The sequence below is a fragment of the Scyliorhinus torazame genome, chromosome 10, assembly GCF_047496885.1.
Source record: "Scyliorhinus torazame isolate Kashiwa2021f chromosome 10, sScyTor2.1, whole genome shotgun sequence".
Taxonomy (NCBI): domain Eukaryota; kingdom Metazoa; phylum Chordata; class Chondrichthyes; order Carcharhiniformes; family Scyliorhinidae; genus Scyliorhinus; species Scyliorhinus torazame.
Window position 1 is genome coordinate 130,741,298 of NC_092716.1, and position 22,208 is coordinate 130,763,505.

At 49.4% G+C, this 22,208-nt stretch overlaps 1 protein-coding gene across 9 annotated transcripts in view; it reads left to right on the forward strand.

The window, feature by feature from the left end:
- nr1h3 (nuclear receptor subfamily 1, group H, member 3) overlaps positions 1 to 22,208 on the forward strand; it is a 376,600-nt gene that overhangs the window by 315,365 nt on the left and 39,027 nt on the right. For all 9 annotated transcript variants that reach the window (XM_072518739.1, XM_072518740.1, XM_072518743.1 and 6 more), the window contains one exon: positions 5,506 to 5,711. In XM_072518739.1, coding sequence (XP_072374840.1) covers positions 5,506 to 5,711 — 206 coding nt within the window. The remainder of the gene's footprint in view (positions 1 to 5,505; positions 5,712 to 22,208) is intronic.

A 22,208-nucleotide genomic window follows, 5' to 3' on the forward strand; every position in this document is an offset into this window, starting at 1 on the left:
AGTCACTCACCATGCTGACTTGGAAAATATATCGCTGTTCCTTTACTGTAGCTGGTTCAAAATCCTGCAACTCTGTCCCTAACAGCACAGTGGGTGTACCTACATCTCAGGGACTGCAGCGGTTCAAGAAGGCAGCTCACCAACATTTTCTGAAGGGCTATTAGAGATGGGCAATAAATGAAGCCTATCCAGCGACGCCCACACCCCATGAATGAATTTTTAAGAAATCAGGTCCAGAGGACTTCTCAGCCTTTCGGTCCAAAGAACAAAGAACAAAGAAATGTACAGCACAGGAACAGGCCCTTCGGCCCTCCAAGCCTTTGCCGACCATGTTGCCCGTCTAAACTAAAATCTTCTACACTTCCGGGTTCCGTATCCCTCTATTCCCATCCTATTCATGTATTTATCAAGATGCCCCTTAAATGTCACTATCGTCCCTGCTTCCACCGCCTCCTCTGGTAGCGGGTTCCAGGCACCCACTACCCTCTGTGTAAAAAACTTGCCTCGTACATCTCCTCTCAACCTTGCCCCTTGCACCTTAAACCTATGCCCCCCCTATGCCCCCTAGTAATTGACCCCTCTACCCTGTGAAAAAGTCTCTTACTATCCACCCTGTCTATGCCCCTCATAATTTTGTAGACCTCTATCAGGTCGCCCCTCAACCTCTGTCATTCCAGTGAGAACAAACCGAGTTGATTCAACCTCTCCTCATAGCTAATGCCCTCCATACCAGGCAACATCCTGATAAATCTCTTCTGCACCTTCGCTAAGGCCTCCACATCCTTCTGGTAGTGTGGCGACCAGAATTGAACACTATAATCCAAGTGTGGCCTAACTAAGGTTCTATACAGCTGCGACATGACTTGCCAATTTTTATACTCAATGCCCCGGCCAATGAAGGCAAGAATGCCGTATGCCTTCTTGATTACCTTCTCCACCTGTGTTGCCCCTTTCAGTGACCTGTGGATCTGTACACCTAGATCTCTCTGACTGTCAATACTCTTGAGGGTTCTACCATTCACTGTATATTCCCTACCTGCATTAGACCTTCCAAAATGCATTACCTCACATCTGTCCGGATTAAACTCCACCTGCCATCTCTCCACCCAAGTCTCCAAATGATCTAAATCCTGCTGTATCCTCTGGCAGTCCTCATCGCTATCCGCAATTCCACCAACCTTTGTGTCGTCCACAAACGTACTAATCAGACCAGTTACATTTTCCTCCAAATCATTTACATATACTACAAATAGCAAAGGTCCCAGCATTGATCCCTGCGGAACACCACTACTCACAGCCCTCCAATCAGAAAAGCACCCTTCCATTGCTACTCTCTGCCTTCTGCTCTTTCCAAGAGCCGGTGCAGACTCGATGGGCCGAATGGCCTCCTTCTGCACTGTAAATTCTATGATTCTATGACCTAGCCAGTTCTGTATCCATCTTGCCAGCTCACCTCTGATCCCGTATGACATCACCTTTTGTACCAGTCTGCCATGAGGGACCTTGTCAAAGGCCTTACTGAAGTCCATATAGGCACCATCCACTGCCCTGATCAATCATCTTTGTGACCTCCTCAAAAAACTCTATCAAATTAGTGAGACATGGCCTCCCCTTCACAAAACCGTGCTGTCTCTCGCTAATACATCCATTTGCTTCCAAATGGGAGTAGATCCTGTCTCGAAAAATTCTTTCCAGTAATTTCCCTACCACTGACTTAAGGCTTGTCCTATTCATAGATTATCATAGAATTTACAGTGCAGATGGAGGCCATTCGGCCCATCGAGTCTGCACCGGCTCTTGGAAAGAGCACCCTACCCAAGGTCATCACCTCCACCCTATCCCCATAACCCAGTAACCCCACCCAACACTGAGGGCAATTTTGGACACTAAGGGCAATTTATCATGGCCAATCCACCTAACCTGCACATCTTTGGACTGTGGGAGGAAACAGGAGCACCCGGAGGAAACCCACGCACACACGGGGAGGATGCGCAGACTCCGCACAGACAGTGACCCAAGCTGGAATTGAACCTGGGACCCTGGAGCTGTGAAGCAATTGTGCTATCCACAATGCTACCGTGCTGCCCCCACAATGCTACCGTGCTGCCCTTCCTACTTTCCTTGTATTCCACACAGGCTTCGTCTGTTCCCAACCTTCTCGCCCTGACAAATGCCTCCTTTTTCTTTTTGACGAGGCCTACAATATCTCTCGTTATCCAAGGTTCCTGAAATTTGCCGTATTTATCCTTCTTCCTCACAGGAACATGCCGGTCCTGAATTCCTTTCAACTGACATTTGAAAGCCTCCCACATGTCAAATGTTGATTTACCCTCAAACATCCGCCCCCAATCTAGGTTATTCAGTTCCCGCCTAATATTGTTATAATTAGCCTTCCCCCAATTTAGCACATTCATCCTTGGACCACTCTTATCCTTGTCCACCACCACTCTGATCCTTGTCCACTTGTCCATTTGTTTTAGTAATCTTCCTCTCGGGATAAAGGTTGTGTCAATATTTCGTCCATTTGATCAGAACTGAAAATCAACAGAGATCTCCCCTGGAGAACAAGTTGAAGCCAGCAGGAGAGGGGTGAACCTAGGCATAGTTGGACAACGAATACCATGGAGTATTTGCAGATGAGCTATTGTAGATGTGTGAGAGGTAAGACAGGTGGGCATGACATACTGTGGTGACAGATCTTCTGGTAAGAGTAGCTACAAGCAGCAATCGAGAATATTTTAAGCTCCTGTCTTTCTTTTGCCCCTTGATAGTCTTCTATTCTTGAGAATGTTTTATCATCTACTGTGGAGACAAATGCACATTACTTGATCAAAATCTCTACCATTTCCTTGCTCCCCTTTTTTAATTCCGAAATCTCACCTTCAAGGGACGAACATTTACTTTTGCTCCTCTCTTCCTTTTTAGCATTTACTATCTGCTGTTATATTTCTTGCTTGTTTACTCTTATTCTCCAATTTCTCCCTCATTTTTAAAAATCAGCCGTTGCTGGTCTCTAAAGTTTTCCAAACTTTATCTTTGCAACATTGTATCTTTTCTTTCAATTTGATCCCATCCTTAACTTTTATTAGCTAGCCATGTATGATCATCTTTCTTGCACAGTTTCTTTTTCAATGGAATATATCTGTGCTGTGAGTTTTGAAATATATTCTTAAGTATCTGACCCTGCTTACTTGTTAAGTTATTTCCCCAGTGCACTTCAGCCAACTTGGTCTTCATACCTTTATTTGTTTTTAAGATACTTGTTTCAGAGCTACGTTTCTTACCCTTCAACTAAATGTGAAAAGTTATGTTATGATCACTCTTGACGAGAGGATCCTTTACTATGGAATCATTAATTGTTCCTACCTCATTTTCCATTACTAAGTCTAAGTACCTTTCTTATAATTCCCAATTATTTCTTGATTGAGATCCTGGGCGTCATTCTCCGACACCCCGCCGGGTTGGAGAATCGCCGGGGGCTGCCGTGAATCCCGCCCCCGCCGGGTGCCGAAGTCTCTGGTACCAGATATTCGGCGGGGGCGGGAATCGGGCCGCGCCGGTTGGCGGGTCCCCCCGCTCGATTCTCCGGCCCGGATGGGCCGAAGTCCCGCCGATAAATTGCCTATCCCGCCAGCGTGGATTAAACCACCTTTTGAACGGCGGGACAAGGTGGCGTGGGCGGGCTCCGGGGTCCTGGGGGGGGCGCGGGGCGCTCTGGCCCCGGGGGGTGCCCCCACGGTGGCCTGGCCCGCGATCGGGGCCCACCGATCCGCGGGTGGGCCTGTGCCGTGGGGGCACTCTTTCCCTTCCGCCTCCACCACGGTCTCCACCATGGCGGAGGCGGAAGAGACTCCCTCCACTGCGCATGCATGGGAAACTGTCAGCGGCCGCTGACGCTCCCGCGCATGCGCCGCCCCGAGATGTCATTTCCGCGCCAGCTGGCGGGGCAACAAAGGCCGTTTCCGCCAGCTGGCGGGGCGGAAATTCCTCCGACGTCGGCCTAGCCCCTCAATGTTGGGGCTCGGCCCCCAAAGATGCGGAGCATTCCGCACCTTTGGGGCGGCGCGATGCCCGTCTGATTGGCGCCCTTTTGGGCGCCAGTCGGCGGACATCGCGCCGTTTCAGGAGAATTTCGCCCCCTGTTCTTCAATGTTGGTACTCTTTGGTGGGAGTGGTTTAGAGAGACCCTGTGACTATTTTTTATCTCCAACAAAATTGATTCGATATTTTGATCTCCTGAGCCAAGATCATTTCTCACTACTGTACTGGTAGTACTATTAGCTGGTAGTATTTATTAACAGAGCAACCCCACCTTCATTTCCTTCCTTCCTAGCTTTCTGAAATGTCATATACCCTTGAACGTTCCCCTCCCGACTTTGGTCACCTTGCACCTTCATCTCTGAAATAATTATGAGGCCGTTACATATTTATTGCTATTTGCCATGACAATGTATTCACCTTCTAATGGGTGTGACTACAAGTGACTGTGCCGAGATTAAAGAGTGACTGTAGATACAGAGCTGTATGACTGTGCCGAGATTAGAGAGTGATTGTAGGTACAGAGCTGTGTGACTGTGCCGAGATTAAAGAGTGGATGTAGTTACAGAGCTGTATGACTGTGCTGAGATTAAAGATTGACTGTAGGTACAGAGCTGTGTGACTGTGCTGCCGAGATTAAAGAGTGAATGTAGATCCCGAACTGTGTGACTGTGCCAAGATCAAAGATTGACTGTCGTTTCAGAGTTGTGTGACTGTGCCGAGATTAAATAGTGAATGTAGGTACAGAGCTGTTTGACTGTGCCAAAACTAAAGAGTGACTGTAGGTATAGACTTGAGTGACTGCCGAGATTAAAGATTGAATGTAGTTACAGAGCTGAGTGACTGTGCCGATATTAAAGGGTGACTGTAGGTACATCTTTGTGACTGTGCCGAGATTAAAGAGTGACTGTAGTTACAGAGCTGTGTGACTGTACTGAGATTAAAGAGTGACTGTAGTTACAGAGCTGTGTGACTGTGCCGAGATTAAAGAATGACTGTAGTTACAGAGCTGCGTGACTGTGCCAAGATTAAAGAGCGACTGTAGTTACAGAGCTGTGTGACTGTGCCGAGATTAAAGAGTGGATGTAGTTACAGGGCTGTATGACTGTGCCGAAACTAAAGAGTGACTGTAGGTATAGACTTGAGTGACTGTGCCGAGATTAAAGATTGAATGTAGTTACAGAGCTGAGTGACTGTGCCGATATTAAAGAGTGACTGTAGGTACATCTTTGTGACTGTGCCGAGATTAAAGAGTGACTGTAGTTACAGAGCTGTTTGACTGTGCTGAGATTAAAGTGTGATTGTAGGTACAGAACTGTGTGACTATACCGAAATTAAAGAGTGACTGTAGTTACAGAGCTATGTGACTGTGCCAAGATTAACGTGTATTTACAGTCCTGTGTGACTACAGAAATGAATCGCTGACTGCATCTTGTGCTATGTGATTCTCTGCTAACTGTCTTATAGGTGTCCTCTCAGAGGAACAGATTCGACTAAAGAAGATGAAGAAGCTGGAGGAGGAGATGACAAGGACTGTGAGGGTGACCTCAAGCCCCTTGTCGGGCTGGGAAACTCCAAGACTCAATATGGCTCAGCTTGAAATGATCAGAAGATTGGTTGCTGCTCAGCAACAGGGTAACAAGCGATCGTTGAGTGACCGATTAAAAGTGACGGTAAGTGTTCAGGGAAATAAGTGTTATAGTTTAGAGTCAGTTGGTCAAAGGGAACCAATCTTTACACAATTTCATGGGTATTCATTCATACAGTTACAGATTACAAGTATTCACCTCCTAACCCCACAACCGAACCTTAAGTTTCTGTCTATTTGGAAGGGCATAACTGATTCCATCCTTTCTCTTTAAATAAAGTTTAGAGTTTATATATATTGTGAGGGCCATGAAGAATCCAGCACAAGTTGTAGGATAGAAAGAAATAACATTTATTTACAATAACATATATATATATATATATATGTACACACACAACGGCAGCAGTAACTCCCTTGCTGCTCACACCTCTCTAGCTGGTTCCATACTGGCCAGCTTTATTTATGCAGAGACCCGCTAATGATTTCTCTGCCCCCTCATTGGGGAAGCTCATACTCCCTAAGGATTGTGGGATTGCCATTAGTCCCCAGCCAGTGGTAAGAAGACAGGTTATAACATCCCTCCCCCCTCAAAGTCCAAGGAATCCACCAAAGCCCCTGGCGAAGGAGGGTGTCGGACTCGCTTTGTCACAGGCCGGACATCATTTGCACGAGACGCTGGATCGGGCGGCGTGTAACAAGATGGAAAAGGGCGCTTCCGTGATGACCGGCGTAACGGTTGTACATCCACTGCCCGTGGGACTGAGGAGTCCCCTTCTGAGGCGTCCTGTGTCTCCATCTCGGAGTCGGAGTCCAAAGCCTCTGTCATCTCGGCGACCCTATCTCCACGCGGTTCTGCAACGACCTGCGCAGGTTTTGAGTGCGGCACCAGAGGAAGATCATGAGGAACACCTGTTGTGTTATGTAATTTGGAATAACACAAGCTGCCACTTGATGCAGTTTTGAGTAAAAGATGCTCCAGACTTTGAAGTGAGTTCAATGTGTTTTATTGAACTATGAGCACAGTTCTCAATGAGTTCGACTCTCTGCTAATCTAAATGTAGTAACTCAGTCTAACTGAACCAGCCTTGCTCTAAGCCACGTGCTGGGGTGTGATGCTGAGGATCACCCTGTCTCACTCTGTAGATGTTGGTCTGTGGAAAGAGATGGGGTGTGAGTGCCTCATCCCTTTTATAGCGAGATACCACCCCTGAGTGTTCTGACTGCTCATTGGTCGTATCCTATTCTATGTTTTCATTAGCTGCATGTTTGCATATCATGACATCTCCCTTTTCTTTATGTGTTGTTGGCGTATGTGAATGTGTTTACATGTGAATGAGTCTGTCTACCGTGACAGATATACCCCTTTGGATACTGTCGGGGGGGATAGCCTATCAGGGGAAAACAGCAGCAGCCAGAGCAGTGGCACCACGGCTGGCTCTGATGTTCAGAAGGGAGGGTCAAAGCGCAGAAGAGTAATAGTAATAGGGGACTCTATAGTCAGGGGCACAGATAGGCGCTTCTGTGGACGTGAAAGAGACTCCAGGATGGTATGTTGCCTCCCTGGTGCCAGGGTCCAGGATGTCTCCGAACGGGTAGAGGGAATCCTGAAGGGGGAGGGCAAACTGGCAGAGGTCGTTGTACATATTGGTACTAACGACATAGGCAGGAAGGGGCATGAGGTCCTGCAGCAGGAGTTCAGGGAGCTAGGCAGAAAGTTAAAAGACAGGACCTCGAGGGTTGTAATCTCGGGATTACTCCCTGTGCCACGTGCCAGTGAGGCTAGAAATAGGAAGATAGAGCAGACAAACACGTGGCTAAACAGCTGGTGTAGGAGGGAGGGTTTCCGTTATCTGGACCACTGGGAGCTCTTCCGGGGCAGGTGTGACCTGTATAAGATGGACCGGTTGCATCTAAACCGGAGAGGCATAAATATCCTGGCCGCGAGGTTTGCTAGTGTCACACGGGAGGGTTTAAACTAGTATGGCAGGGGGGTGGGCACGGGAGCAATAGGTCAGAAGGTGAGAGCATTGAGGGAGAACTAGGGAATAGGGACAGTGTGGCTCTGAGGCAGAGCAGACGGGGAGAAGTTGCTGAACACAGCGGGTCTGGTGGCCTGAAGTGCATATGTTTTAATGCAAGGAGCATTACGGGTAAGGCAGATGAACTTAGAGCTTGGATTACTACTTGGAACTATGATGTTGTTGCCATTACAGAGACCTGGTTGAGGGAAGGGCAGGATTGGCAGCTAAACGTTCCAGGATTTAGATGTTTCAGGCAGGATAGAGGGGGATGTAAAAGGGGAGGCAGAGTTGCGCTACTTGTTCGGGAGAATATCACAGCTATACTGCGAGAGGACACCTCAGTTATACAGTGAGGCTATATGGGTAGAGATCAGGAATAAGAAGGGTGCAGTCCCAATGTTGGGGGTATACTACAGGCCTCCCAACAGCCAGCGGGAGATAGAGGAGCAGATAGGTAGACAGATTTTGGAAAAGAGTAAAAACAACAGGGTTGTGGTGATGGGAGACTTCAACTTCCCCAATATTGACTGGGACTCACTTAGTGCCAGGGGCTTAGACAGGGCGGAGTTTGTAAGGAGCATCCAGGAGGGCTTCTTAAAACAATATGTAAACAGTCCAACTAGGGAAGGGGCGGTACTGGACCTGGTATTGGGGAATGAGCCCGGCCAGGTGGTAGATGTTTCAGTAGGGGAGCATTTCGGTAACAGTGACCACAATTCAGTAAGTTTTAAAGTACTGGTGGACAAGGATAAGAGTGGTCCGAGGATGAATGTGCTAAATTGGGGGAAGGCTAATTATAACAATATTAGGCGGGAACTGAAGAACATAGATTGGGGGCGGATGTTTGAGGGCAAATCAACATCTGACATGTGGGAGGCTTTCAAGTGTCAGTTGAAAGGAATACAGGACAGGCATGTTCCTGTGAGGAAGAAAGATAAATACGGCAATTTTCGGGAACCTTGGATGACGAGTGATATTGTAGGCCTCGTCAAAAAGAAAAAGGAGGCATTTGTCAGGGCTAAAAGGCTGGGAACAGACGAAGCCTGTGTGGCATATAAGGAAAGTAGGAAGGAACTTAAGCAAGGAGTCAGGAGGGCTAGAAGGGGTCATGAAAAGTCATTGGCAAATAGGGTTAAGGAAAATCCCAAGGCTTTTTACACGTACATAAAAAGCAAGAGGGTAGCCAGGGAAAGGGTTGGCCCACTGAAGGATAGGCAAGGGAATCTATGTGTGGAGCCAGAGGAAATGGGCGAGGTACTAAATGAATACTTTGCATCAGTATTCACCAAAGAGAAGGAATTGGTAGATGTTGAGTCTGGAGAAGGGGGTGTAGATAGCCTGGGTCACATTGTGATCCAAAAAGACGAGGTGTTGGGTGTCTTAACAAATATTAAGGTAGATAAGTCCCCAGGGCCTGATGGGATCTACCCCAGAATACTGAAGGAGGCTGGAGAGGAAATTGCTGAGGCCTTGACAGAAATATTTGGATCCTCGCTGTCTTCAGGGGATGTCCCGGAGGACTGGAGAATAGCCAATGTTGTTCCTCTGTTTAAGAAGGGATAATCCCGGGAACTACAGGCCGGTGAGCCTTACTTCAGTGGTAGGGAAATTACTGGAGAGAATTCTTCGAGACAGGATCTACTCCCATTTGGAAGCAAATGGACGTATTAGTGAGAGGCAGCACGGTTTTGTGAAGGGGAGGTCGTGTCTCACTAACTTGATAGAGTTTTTCGAGGAGGTCACTAAGATGATTGATGCAGGTAGGGCAGTAGATGTTGTCTATATGGACTTCAGTAAGGCCTTTGACAAGGTCCCTCATGGTAGACTAGTACAAAAGGTGAAGTCACACGGGATCAGGGGTGAACTGGCAAGGTGGATACAGAACTGGCTAGGCCATAGAAGGCAGAGGGTAGCAATGGAGGGATGCTTTTCTAATTGGAGGGCTGTGACCAGTGGTGTTCCACAGGGATCAGTGCTGGGACCTTTACTCTTTGTAGTATATATAAATGATTTGGAGGAAAATGTTACTGGTCTGATTAGTAAGTTTGCAGACGACACAAAGGTTGGTGGAATTGCGGATAGCGATGAGGACTGTCTGAGGATACAGCAGGATTTAGATTGTCTGGAGACTTGGGCGGAGAGATGGCAGATGGAGTTTAATCCGGACAAATGTGAGGTAATGCATTTTGGAAGGGCTAATGCAGGTAGGGAATATACAGTGAATGGTAGAACCCTCAAGAGTATTGAAAGTCAAAGAGATCTAGGAGTACAGGTCCACAGGTCATTGAAAGGGGCAACATAGGTGGAGAAGGTAGTCAAGAAGGCATACGGCATGCTTGCCTTTATTGGCCGGGGCATTGAGTATAAGAATTGGCAGGTCATGTTGCAGCTGTATAGAACCTTAGTTAGGCCACACTTGGAGTATAGTGTTCAATTCTGGTCGCCACACTACCAGAAGGATGTGGAGGCTTTAGAGAGGGTGCAGAAGAGATTTACCAGAATGTTGCCTGGTATGGAGGGCATAAGCTATGAGGAGCGATTGAATAAACTCGGTTTGTTCTCACTGGAACGAAGGAGGTTGAGGGGCGACCTGATAGAGGTATACAAAATTATGAGGGGCATAGACAGAGTGGATAGTCAGAGGCTTTTCCCCAGGGTAGAGGGGTCAATTACTAGGGGGCATAGGTTTAAGGTGAGAGGGGCAAGGTTTAGAGTAGATGTACGAGGCAAGTTTTTTTACGCAGAGGGTAGTGGGTGCCTGGAACTCACTACCGGAGAAGGTAGTGGAAGCAGGGATGATAGGGACATTTAAGGGGCATCTTGACAAATATATGAATAGGATGGGAATAGAAGGATACGGACCCAGGAAGTGTAGAAGATTGTAGTTTAGTCGGGCAGTATGGTCGGCACGGGCTTGGAGGGCCGAGGGGCCTGTTCCTGTGCTGTACATTTCTTTATTCTTTGTTTTGTTCTTTGACTGACGGAGGACAACAGAACAGAGCAAAAAAACAAACGTTCACAAGTCCAGTCTCTGAGGCTTGCATCGGATTCTAGTCGACCGGCGGAGAAGTGGCGGAGGGGACGACGGCGCCTTGACAGGCGGGATGGAAGCCTGACTGGTGGCCTTGTGGTGCGAGGTATCAGGAGGTGGCAATTCAACATATGGAAATGGAGGAGAAAGTGGTTGCGGGCAGGCAACTTTGCGCATTGCCCGTTGATTCCTTCGCACGATGGACCATCAGCCATACGTACAACGTAAGAGCGGGGCGCGGCCTGTCAAACAACGACAGCCGGGGCAGACCACCCACCATCCGATATCTTGATCCTGACAGTGTCTGCCGGGGATAGCACGGCCAGATCGGTGGCATGGGCATCATAGCCCTGCTTTTGATGGTCTCTGAGCTGCTGCATCTTCTGCAGCACCTGGAGGTGATCCAGATTGGGGAGGTGTATGACTGGAAGCGTCGTCCGCAAGTCCCTGTTCATCAGGAGTTGAGCCGGCGACAGGTCAGTGGACAATGGAGTCGTCCTGTATGCGAGCAGTGCAAGGTGTATGTCGGAAGCAGAGTCCGCGGCCTTGCAGATGAGCCATTTGACTATGTGTACCCCTTTCTCGACTTTTACATTGGATTGCGGATAGTGCGGACTGGAGGTGACATGCTGGAAATTGTATGACCTGGCAAACGTGGACCATTCTCGACTGGTAAAGCACGGGCCATTGTCGCTCATGATGGTGATTGGGATGCTATGCCTTGAGAACGTCTCCTCACAGGCTTTGATGACGGTCCGAGGGGTGAGGTCCGGGAGCTTCAGTACCTGAGGGTAATTCGAGAAATGGCCGATGAAATTCGAGAAATGGCCGATGATCAATACGTAGTCGCGACCATTCGCATGAAAGAGGTCGATGCCAACCTTGGACCACGGAGAGGTCACTATGTCATGCTGTGGGAGCGTCTCCTTGCTCTGCGCTGGCTGGAACCTCTGACAGGTAGCACAGTTCAGGACCATATTTGTGATGTCCTGGCTGATGCCGGGCCAGTAGACAGCTTGCCGGGCTCTGCGTCTGCACCTCGACGGCCAGGTGTCCCTCATGAATCTGGCGCAGCACCAAGCTCTGGAGACAATCCTGTCCAGCTTGAGGAGGATACCATCAATCACCGTCAGGTCATCCTTCACATTGTAAAATTGTGGGCACTGCCCTTTCTGCCAGCCATTGGTGAGGTTGTGGAAGACGCGCTGCAAGAGGGATTTCTTGGCTGTCTCATCACGGATGAGAACTACCTTCTCATCTGTCGCCGGGAGAGTGCTAGCACACAGCTGCACCTGCGATTCGATGTGCTGGATGATCTCCAGCAGCTCACTGGGTGAGGTGATGGAGCGGGACAATACATCAGCGATGATGAGCTCCTTGCCAGGTGTGTACACCAAGTTGAAGTCATACCTCCTAAGTTTTAGCAGGATTCTCTGCAACCGAGGCGTCATGTCGTTCAGGTCCTCGTGAATGATGTGGACCAGAGGCCAATGATCTGTCTCGACAATGATTGTCGGCAGGCCGTAGACTTAATCATGAAATTTGAGGATGCCGGTGAGAAGACCCAAGCACTCCTACTCAATCTGAGCATATCTGGTTTCAGTGGGCGTCATCGCCCTTGATGCGTAGGCTACTGGTGCCCAGGATGATGTGTCATCTCATTGAAGCAACACCGCAATTATGCCATCCTGGCTCCCACTTCCACTCAAAGGCAGTGGACTTTTTTACCAGGTTGCATAGGGCCGTGGTGTGTGTGGCCACGTTTGGAATGAACTTGCCCAGAAAATTGACCATACCCTCAGGGACCTTCATTGCTTCGATGGCCTTGATTTTGTCTCTGTCCGGGAGCACACCATGCTGTGAGATCTGGCCGCCTAGGAACTTGAGCGTCGATGTGCCAAAACAACATTTAGACCTGTTTAACTTTAGGCCGTTGGCATGTACACGGCGGAATATCTTCTGGAGACGGGACACATGTTCTTCAGGGGTCGTGGACCATATGATGATGTCGTCCACGTACACACAAACCCCTTCAATGCCTTCCATCATCTGCTCCATGATGCGATGGAATATCTCCGATGCCGAGATGATGCCAAATGGCATGCGATTGTAGCAGTATCTGCCAAAAGGCATGTTGAAGGTGCAGAGCCTTCTGCTGGACTTTTCCAGCTGGATTCGCCAAAATCCCTGTGATGCATCCAATTTGGTGAAGAAGCGCGCGTGTGCCATCTCACTCGTGAGTTCCTCCTGCTTCGGGGTGGGGTAGTGTTCCCGCATGATATTCTTATTGAGGTCCTTGGGATCAATGCAGATGCGCAGGTCTCCCGAAGGCTTCTTTACGCACACCATCGAGCTGACCCAGCCAGTCGGTTCGGTGACATAGAACATACAACATACAGTGCAGAAGGTGGCCATTCGGCCCATCAAGTCTACACCGACCCACTTAAGCCCTCATTTCCACCCTATCCCCGTAACCGCCGCCGTCGGAATTGGGAGCGCTAGCTCCTGACTGGTGGTGCAGATCTGCACAGGGCTGCATAGTGGCCCGGCTTCCCGCAGTTTAAACAGCGTCTGCCTCTTGCAGAGCAATGTTTCTTTAAATGGGTGGTGCCACAGTTCAAACACGTCATGACGCCGGCGTCCTGACGCTCCGTGCGTCGTTGCACATGCGCAGTGCGGTTCACAGACGTCTGCACCTGCGCAGTGCGGGTTTTGGGCGCTTCTTTATCCCGTTCGCATCGTGCATGCGTCGGGCCCTGGGAAGAGCGTGCAAAATGGCCGCTTTCGTCAATGTTGAGGCGCTGCATCCGGGAGATGGCCTGCACACTCACCGCCTCATGGGAGGCTAGTTTATCCACTTTCTGCTGTTTTGTACTAGGAATAGCGATTTTTATCATGCTCATGCACTGTACATGTTTCAATCGCGACTGGCAGGGTCATATGCTTGATATTCAGTAGCTGCTCTCTCAGAGGATCAGAGTGAACTCAAAAACGATTTGATCTCTAATCATGGAGTCAGTGATATCACCGAAGTTGCAGGATTGCGCTAGCAGTCTAAGGTTAGTGAAAGATGAGTTGAAGGATTCGTCTTTACCTCGCAATCGCTGCTTCAATATGTAGCACTCGAAGATTTTGTTGGTGTCCACCTCACAGTGGCTGTCAAACTTGTCCAGGGTGGTCTGAAACTTTGTCTTGTCCTGGTCTTCGGCGAAGTGAAAGGAGCTGAATATTTCCAAGGCATGATCACCCGCTGTGATGAGGAGAAGAGCTATCTTCCGTGCATCAGACGCACCATTGAGGTCTGATGCTTCGACGTAAAGCTGAAATTTCTGCTTGAATGTCCGCCAGTTGGCACTGAGATTGCTGGAGGTCCTGAGTTGGCGAGGAGTCGGAATCTTTTCCATTGTGTCGGTATACATTCGCTGGTCGTCACGGATCTTGCTGAGTTGAACTAACTAGATTGAACAGACTCCTGGTATCATGTTGTGTTATGTAATTTGGAATAACACAAGCTGCCACTTGATGCAGTTTTGAGTAAAAGATGCTCCAGACTTTGAAGTGAGTTCAATGTGTTTTATTGAACTATTAGCACAGTTCTCAATGAGTCCGACTCTCTGCTAATCTAAATGTAGTAACTCAGTCTAACTGAACCAGCCTTGCTCCAAGCCACGTGCTGGGGTGTGATGCTGAGGATCACCCTGTCTCACTCTAGAGATGTTAGTCTGTGGAAAGAGGCGGGGTGTGAGTGCCTCATCCATTTTATAGTGAGATACCATCCCTGAGTGTCCTGACTGCTCATTGGCCGTGTCCTATTCTATGTTTTCATTAGCTGCATGTTTGCATATCATGACAACACCCTCCACTGTGTCTGGTCTCTGCGGCTGTAGAAGTGAGCTCCAGGGGCAGGGAATCTTTCGAAGAGGCGGTCTTCTGGACCGAACGTGGTCTACATGCTTGCGCTGGAGACGACCCTGGGCTTGCACCTGGTAAGAGATAGGGCCCATTCGTCGAAAGATAACGCCAGGGACACACTGGGCACCAGCAGCAAAATTCCGAACGAACACTGGGTCACCGGGCGCAAACTGCCGAATCGGCCGATGCCAAGAAAGGCCATGTCCCTGCCGTTCTTGTGTGCGGCGTACATTTGCGCCAATATCCGGGAAAACCATACTAAGACGGGTGCGAAGTCTCCGGCCCATTAGGAGTTCCACGGGAGCAACCCCTGTCACCGCATGTGGAGTGGTCCAATATGAAAACAAAAAGCGAGCCAGTCTCGTGCCCATAGACCCGGAAGACTGCTTCTTTAGGCCCCGTTTGAATGTCTGCACTGCGCGCTCTGCCAACCCATTGGAAGCCGGGTGGTATGGAGCGGTGGGGATATGGTGTATGCCGTTCATCTTCATGGACTTCGCAAACTCTTCATTTATGAATGTTGTGCCGTTATCCGTGACCAGCATCTCGGGGAGGCCATGCGTACTGAACGATAAACGCATCTTTTCAATTGTTGCGCAGGACGTTGTCCCCTGCATCTTATGCACCTCTAGCCATTTAGACTGGGCATCAATTAATAGAAGGAATATGGATCCTTGAAAAGGGCCTGCAAAATCTGCATGCAAGCGTGCCCAAGGCCGCCCTGGCCATTCCCAGTGATGTAGGGGCGCGGCCGGCGGAAGCTTCTGATGCTCCTGGCAAATGGAGCAGTTTTGGGCCATCTTCTCAATGTCGGCGCGAGGCCTGGCCATCAGACATAGCTCCGGGCCAACATTTTCATTTTGGTCACACCTGGATGCCCATTGTGCAAGTCTCTTAGTATCAGCTCCTGGCCTTTTTCCGGGACAATCACACGCGTCCCCCACAAGAGGATACCGTCTTCCACGCTGAATTCTGACAGCTTGGAGGAAAATGCCCGCAACTCGCCTGGGAGCTGTCTATGCTGCCCACCATACAGGACTATGTGCTGAACCTTTGACAGGATTGGCTCCGTCTGGGTCCACCCACGGATCTGTGATGCCGTGACAGGCAAGGGTAAAATCTAGGGTTGCAACCACCTCACCGGTCGTGGGGGTCGACATGGGGCCGGTCAACAAAGGCAATCGTCTCCGTGCATCGGCATTCGCTATCTGGGTTCCTGGTTTGTGCTCCAGAGAATACTCGTAGGCAGCGAGCAACAAAGCCCAGCGCTGGATCCGTGCGGAAGCAATGGGCGGTATTGGCTTATCCTCTCGGAAAAGTCCCAGCAGAGGCTTATGATCAGTCACGATAGTGAAATGGCAGCCATACACTTACTGGTGGAAGCATTTCACCGCAAAGACCACTGCCAGGCCCCCCTTCTCGATCTGCGCGTACTTCTTTTCCACTGCAGTCAATGTGCGGGAGGCGAAAGCTATCGGCCGCTCGGCCCCATTCTCCATCTTGTGGGACAGGACGGCCCCAATACCATACGGGGATGCATCACATGTGACGAGCAAAGGCTTTCCAGGATCGTAGTGGCTTAGTAACCCCGACGACGAGAATTGCTGTTTTACCCGCCAGAAAGCGGTTTCTTGCGGTTGACCCCAAACCCATGTGTGATTCTTCTTTAGCAGAAGGTGCAACGGAGCCAGCGTAGTTGCCAGATTGGGGAGGAACTTCCCGTAATAATTTACGAGGCCGAGAAAAGAACGAAGATGCGAAGTGTCAGTCGGGGCGGGGGCCTGTTGAATTGCGCGCACCTTCTCTGCGACGGGGTGCAAACCTTCACAGTCCACCCGATAACCCACGTAGACCACTTCCTTCGTACTTTGTATGACGTAAACGGACTCCAGCCTCTGAGAAGCGTCTAAGGACAGCCTCCAAATTTTCCAAATGTTCTTGCTCCAACATCCCTGTAATCAAAATATCGTCTAAGTAGACAGCGACATGCGGTAAACCTCTCAAGATGCCCTCCATGACGCATTGAAAGATAGTGCAGGCAGAGGATACCCCAAAGGGCAACCGTGTATATTTATACAGGCCCCTGTGTGTATTAATCGTTACATATGGCCGGGAGGCAGGGTCCAGCTCCAACTGTAGGTAGGTGTGACTCATATCTAATTTTGTGAACGAGAGACCGCCTGCAAGCTTCGCCTAGAGATCTTCTATGCAGGGCATTGGATATCGGTTGAGCCGGGCAGCCGTATTCACTGTAAGTTTATAGTCGCCACACAAACAAGCTGTGGCATCTGGCTTCATTACAGGTACAATTGGCGCTGCCCAGTCAGCGAAACGGACGGGCTTGATAATACCCAAGGACTCCAAACGAGCAAACTCCCCTTCTACCTTCTCGAGCAAGGTGTAAGGCATTGGGAGCGCCTGGAAATAACACGGCGTGGCTCCTGGTTCGACCTGGATACGGGCTACGGCCCCTTTTATCTTCCCCAAACCGGGCTGGAATACATCTGGGTACCGTCCTAGTACCTCCGTCAACCCTCCAGAACCTGTTTGAAGGATGTGCTGCCACTGCAGCCGCAAATGGCGCAACCAGTCCCGACCCAACAGGCTGGGCCCATGGCCGCGCACCACAATAAGTGGGAAATGCCCCTCCTGGCATCCATAAACACCAGGAGTCATTACAGTTCCAGCGATATCCAATGGTTCCCCCGTGTAGGTGGCCAAACTGGCCTGTGTATCAGTTATTGTAAGGGTCTGTATACCCTGCTTGATGTGGCCGAATGTCCCCAGGGCAATCACAGAGACCGCTGCGCCAGTGTCAAATTCCATCTCAAGCGGGTGATCATTGACCCGTACTGTCATGTTAATGGGGGCCACACGGGGAGCTGCCACACAATGCAGCTGCAGGCAGTCGTCCTCCGTCTCCACGTCCTCGGGAGTAGTCCCCGCAGGTTCATCCAAATGGAAGGTACGGTCCCTGGGCTGGCCCCAGTTTCTGTTGGAACGATGGCGCCTCTGGCGCCCCCAGGACCGGCGTCCACGACGGGGTCGGCATCCACAAGTCCGACACTGACATGGCTCCTCATCCATCGGTTCTGGAGAAGGCTCCCTTCGGGGAGGAACATCCGGCGGCTACTGGCAATGATCCGAACGTCGCCCCACCCAAGGTACGGCAGGGGTGCGGGGAGACGCTTTTGGACAGAAGGGGTTGCGCCCCAAGGCGTGCACCTCCATTCCCTGTAGCTCCTGCACTCCTCGTTCTGCACTCTCTCAGGACAATACTATCTGAATGGCCTGTTGAAAAGTCAATGTTGGCTCAGCTAACAACTTTCTCTGGGTGGCCACATTGTTAATACCGCAAACCAAATGGTCGCGTAACATTTCTGACAATGTCTCACCATTGTCACAGTACACCCCAATGCTACATAGCCTGGATAGAAACTCTGCAAGGGATTCTCCTGGGGTCCTCTCAGCGGTATTAAACCAGTAACGCTGGACTTTCGTGGACGAGGTTGGGTGAAAATGGTGCCCCACTAAGGTCACAAGTTCATCAAACGTCTTGGCGTTCAGCGCAACTGGGTACGTAAGGCTCCTTATCACTCCAAACGTGTGCGGGTCGCAGGCGGTGAGCAAAATGACCACCTGGCGCTCGTTTTCGGTGATGTTGTTTGTCCGGAAATAGTAACACATCCGTTGTGCCTACTGGTTCCAACTCTCCAGCGCAGCATCAAAGACATCCAAACGTCCATAAAGAGGCATGGTGTAATAGAAAACAACTGCCAACCTGTATCCAACAAAAATCCAGGGAGGTGGCTTCAGCACCATAGACAACTATCCACTTTAACCCTCGTCTCCAGTTTTATGGGGGCCACGAAGAATCCATCACGAGTTTGTAGAACAGAAAGAAAACATTATTTACAATAGCATATATATACACGCAGCAGTAACTCCCTTGCTGCTCACTCCTCTCCAGCTGGTTCCATACTGGCCAGCTTTATTTATGCAGGGACCTGCTAATGATTTCTCCGCCCCCGCATTGGGAAGCTCATACTCCCTAAGGATTGTGGGATTGCCATTAGTTCCCAGCCAGTGGTCAGCAGGCAGGTTATAACAATATACAATTAACATTTCAAACTAGTTAAAATCAAAAACCTCCATATTCTGTACAAAACATGACATTGTGAACCTAGAACATTTCTTCCATTCATTTCTTTGTGAAGCAATCCAACAGTTGACAGTTTGTATCCCCCCTTTAAGATTTTAGTGATATCCTTTCCCTCCAGTGTTTGTCTCAAGTTAGCAATAACCTTTTCTCACTCACACTTTTCAAAGAGTGTATATTATCCCACAATGAGCAATTATCCACATAATATTCAATGGGTATATACTATATTCAGTGCACCCATTGTAGAGGTTCTTCCTTAAAATAATTGATAAATAAAATCCAATTTACACTGCCTCCACAAAACCAAGTGTTTCAGCAGCCAGAGTATTTTTAATAGCTTTCTCATTTCTGAGCTTCCCGTGCTAAGGGACACTTCCCATTCTCAGCCATCATGAATATTATGAAACATTCAAGAGAGTATCCATCAGGAGGACAAGCATAGCTAATAATGACTCGTTTCATGGTCCGTGAGTGAGCAAAGGTGGGGATTGATATGCGTATTTAGAGTCAGTGGTTGGGATTTAATTCGTAATTTGCTGGGTGTTTCACGGCAACGGGAGGCGGCCCGTAATTTGCCAGCAGCGGGATCTTCTGGTCTCAGCATTGTCAATGGGGTTTCCCGTTGAATGCACCACTCGCCGCTGGGAAATCCGCGGCGGGGATGCACCGTCAGTGGGACCGGAAGATCCCAGTGACGTGAACAGCCGGAAAGTTCCGGTCGTGAGATTCACTTCCAGCACTGAAGAATGTTATTTGGCCCATCAAAGCCGTGCTAGCTTTCTGTGGAGTAATCAAGCCATTCCACTCACCTGCTCGACCCCTGCAGCCCATCCAATGTCCATTCAGTTTTCTTTTGAAATCATTGATGTCTCTGCTTCCCCCACCTTGTGGACAGTGAGTTCCAGGTCCACTCACTGTCCAAAAATATCCCTTCCTCACATTCCCCTGCTCCATTGGTGCTGAGAGTTTGGGCCAATCATGACCGGTACAGGCTTGGAGGGCCGAAGGGCCTGTTCCTGTGCTGTATTGTTCTTTGTTCTTTGTATCTCCTGCCCAAAATATTAAATGTGTCTCCTAGTCCTTATACTGTCAGCGAAAGGGAAGAGTTTTTCCTCATATACCTTATCCAAACCTGTTATAATCGTTACCTGTCTATCAAATCTCCCCTCAATCACCTTTGCTCCAGGAGAACAACTCCAGCTTCTCCAACCCTAACTGCGGTTAAAATCCTCCATCCCTGAAACCATTCTGAGATATCTCCGCTGCACCCCTCAAGGACACTCACTTCTTCTGAAAGTGTGGTGACCAGGACTGGACACAATGCTCTAGTTGTGACCTAATCAGAGATTTATACAGGTTCAGCCTAACCACCCTTCTCAAGGTCTCTATTTATGAAGCCCAAGATTCTATATATTTTGCTAACCACTCGTTGGCACAGTTGTTAGCACTGCTGCCTCACGCCTCACAGCTCCAGGGACCTGGGTTCAATTCCGACCATGGGTGACTGTCTGTGTGGAGTTTGCACTTTCTCCCCGTATATGCATGGGTTTCCTCCGGTTTCCCCCCACAATCAAAAGATGTGCAGGTTAGGTGGATTGGCCATGCTAAATTGCCCCTAGTGTCCAAAGGGTAGGTGGGGTTATGGGGATAGGGAGGGGGATTGGGCCTAGGTAGGGTCCTCTTTTGAAGAATTGGTGCAGAATTGATGGGCCAAATGGCCTCTTGTTCTGTAGGATTTCTATGATATGTCCCATCACCTTCAGAGCTGGGTGCACTTGGACCCCCGTGTCTCTCTGTTCCTGCACCTGGTTTAGAATTGTGTCCCTCAGTCTGTTTTGCCTTTCCCTATCCATTAAAGTCACCATAGTCCCAGATGACCATAGGCTGCTTTCCTCTTTGAGAGGGAGAGCTGACCAGTGGTGATTTAACTTGAGGATCACCACACCTCAGGCAAGGGGCAAGGTTGAGAAGGGGGGCCTTGATGACTCACCTCAGCCGGTACAGGAAATGCACTGTCAACATGCAGCATAGTACGAAGTCTTACAACACCAGGTTAAAGTCCAACAGGTTTGTTTCGATGTCACTAGCTTTCGGAGCGCTGCTCCTTCCTCAGGTGAATGAAGAGGTCTGTTCCAGAAACACATATATAGACAAAATCAAAAATGTCAAACAATGCTAGGAATGCGAGCATTAGCAGGTGATTAAATCTTCCAGATCCAGAGATTGGGTAACCCCAGGTTAAAGAGGTGTGAATTGTCTCAAGCCAGGACAGTTGGTAGGATTTCGCAGGCCAGATGGTGGGGGATGAATGTAATGCGACATGAATCCCAGGTCCCGGTTGAGGCCGCACTCATGTGTGCGGAACTTGGCTATAAGTTTCTGCTCGGCGATTCTGCATTGTCGCGGGTCCTGAAGGCCGCCTTGGAGAACGCTTACCCGGAGATCAGAGGCTGAATGCCCTTGACTGCTGAAGTGTTCCCCGACTGGAAGGGAACATTCCTGCCTGGTGATTGTTGCGCGATGTCCGTTCATTCGCGCAACAATCACCAGGCAGGAATGTTCCCTTCCAGTCGGGGAACACTTCAGCAGTCAAGGGCATTCAGCCTCTGATCTCGGGTAAGCGTTCTCCAAGACGGCCTTCAGGACCCGCGACAACGCAGAATCGCCGAGCAGAAACTTATAGCCAAGTTCCGCACACAAGAGTGCGGCCTCAACCTGGACCTGGGATTCATGTCACATTACATTCATCCCCCACCATCTGGCCTGCGAAACCCGACCAACTGTCCTGGCTTGAGACAATTCACACCTCTTTAACCTGGGGTTACCCCATCTCTGGATCTGTAAAGATTTAATCACCTGCTAATGCTCGCATTCCAAGCATTGTTTGGCATCTTTGAATTTGTCTATAGATGTGTTTCTGGAACAGACCTCTTCATTCACCTGAGGAAGGAGCAGCGCTCCGAAAGCTAGTGACATCGAAACAAACCTGTTGGACTTTAACCTGGTGTTGTAAGACTTCGTATTGTGCTCACCCCAGTCCAACGCCGGCATCTCCACATCATAACATGCAGCATGGCAGCACAGTGGTTAGCACAGTTGCTTCACAGCTCCAGGGTTCCAGGTTCGATTCCCGCTTGGGTCACTGTGTGTGGAGTCTGCACGTTCTCCCCGTGTCTGCATGGGTTTCCTCCAGGTGCTCCAGTTTAATCCCACAGTCCAAAGATGTGCAGGTTAGGTGGATCGGCCATGAAAAATTGCCCTTTGTGTCCAAAAAAAAGGTTAAGCGGAGTTACTGGGTTACAGGTGGAGGTGTGGGTTTAAAAAGGGTGCTCTTTCCGAGGGCCAGTGCAGGCTCAATGGGCTGAATAGCCTCCTTCTGCACTGTAAATTCTATGCACCACCTCACACTTTTAACAATAATAATCTTTATTGTTACAAGTAGACTTACATTAATTA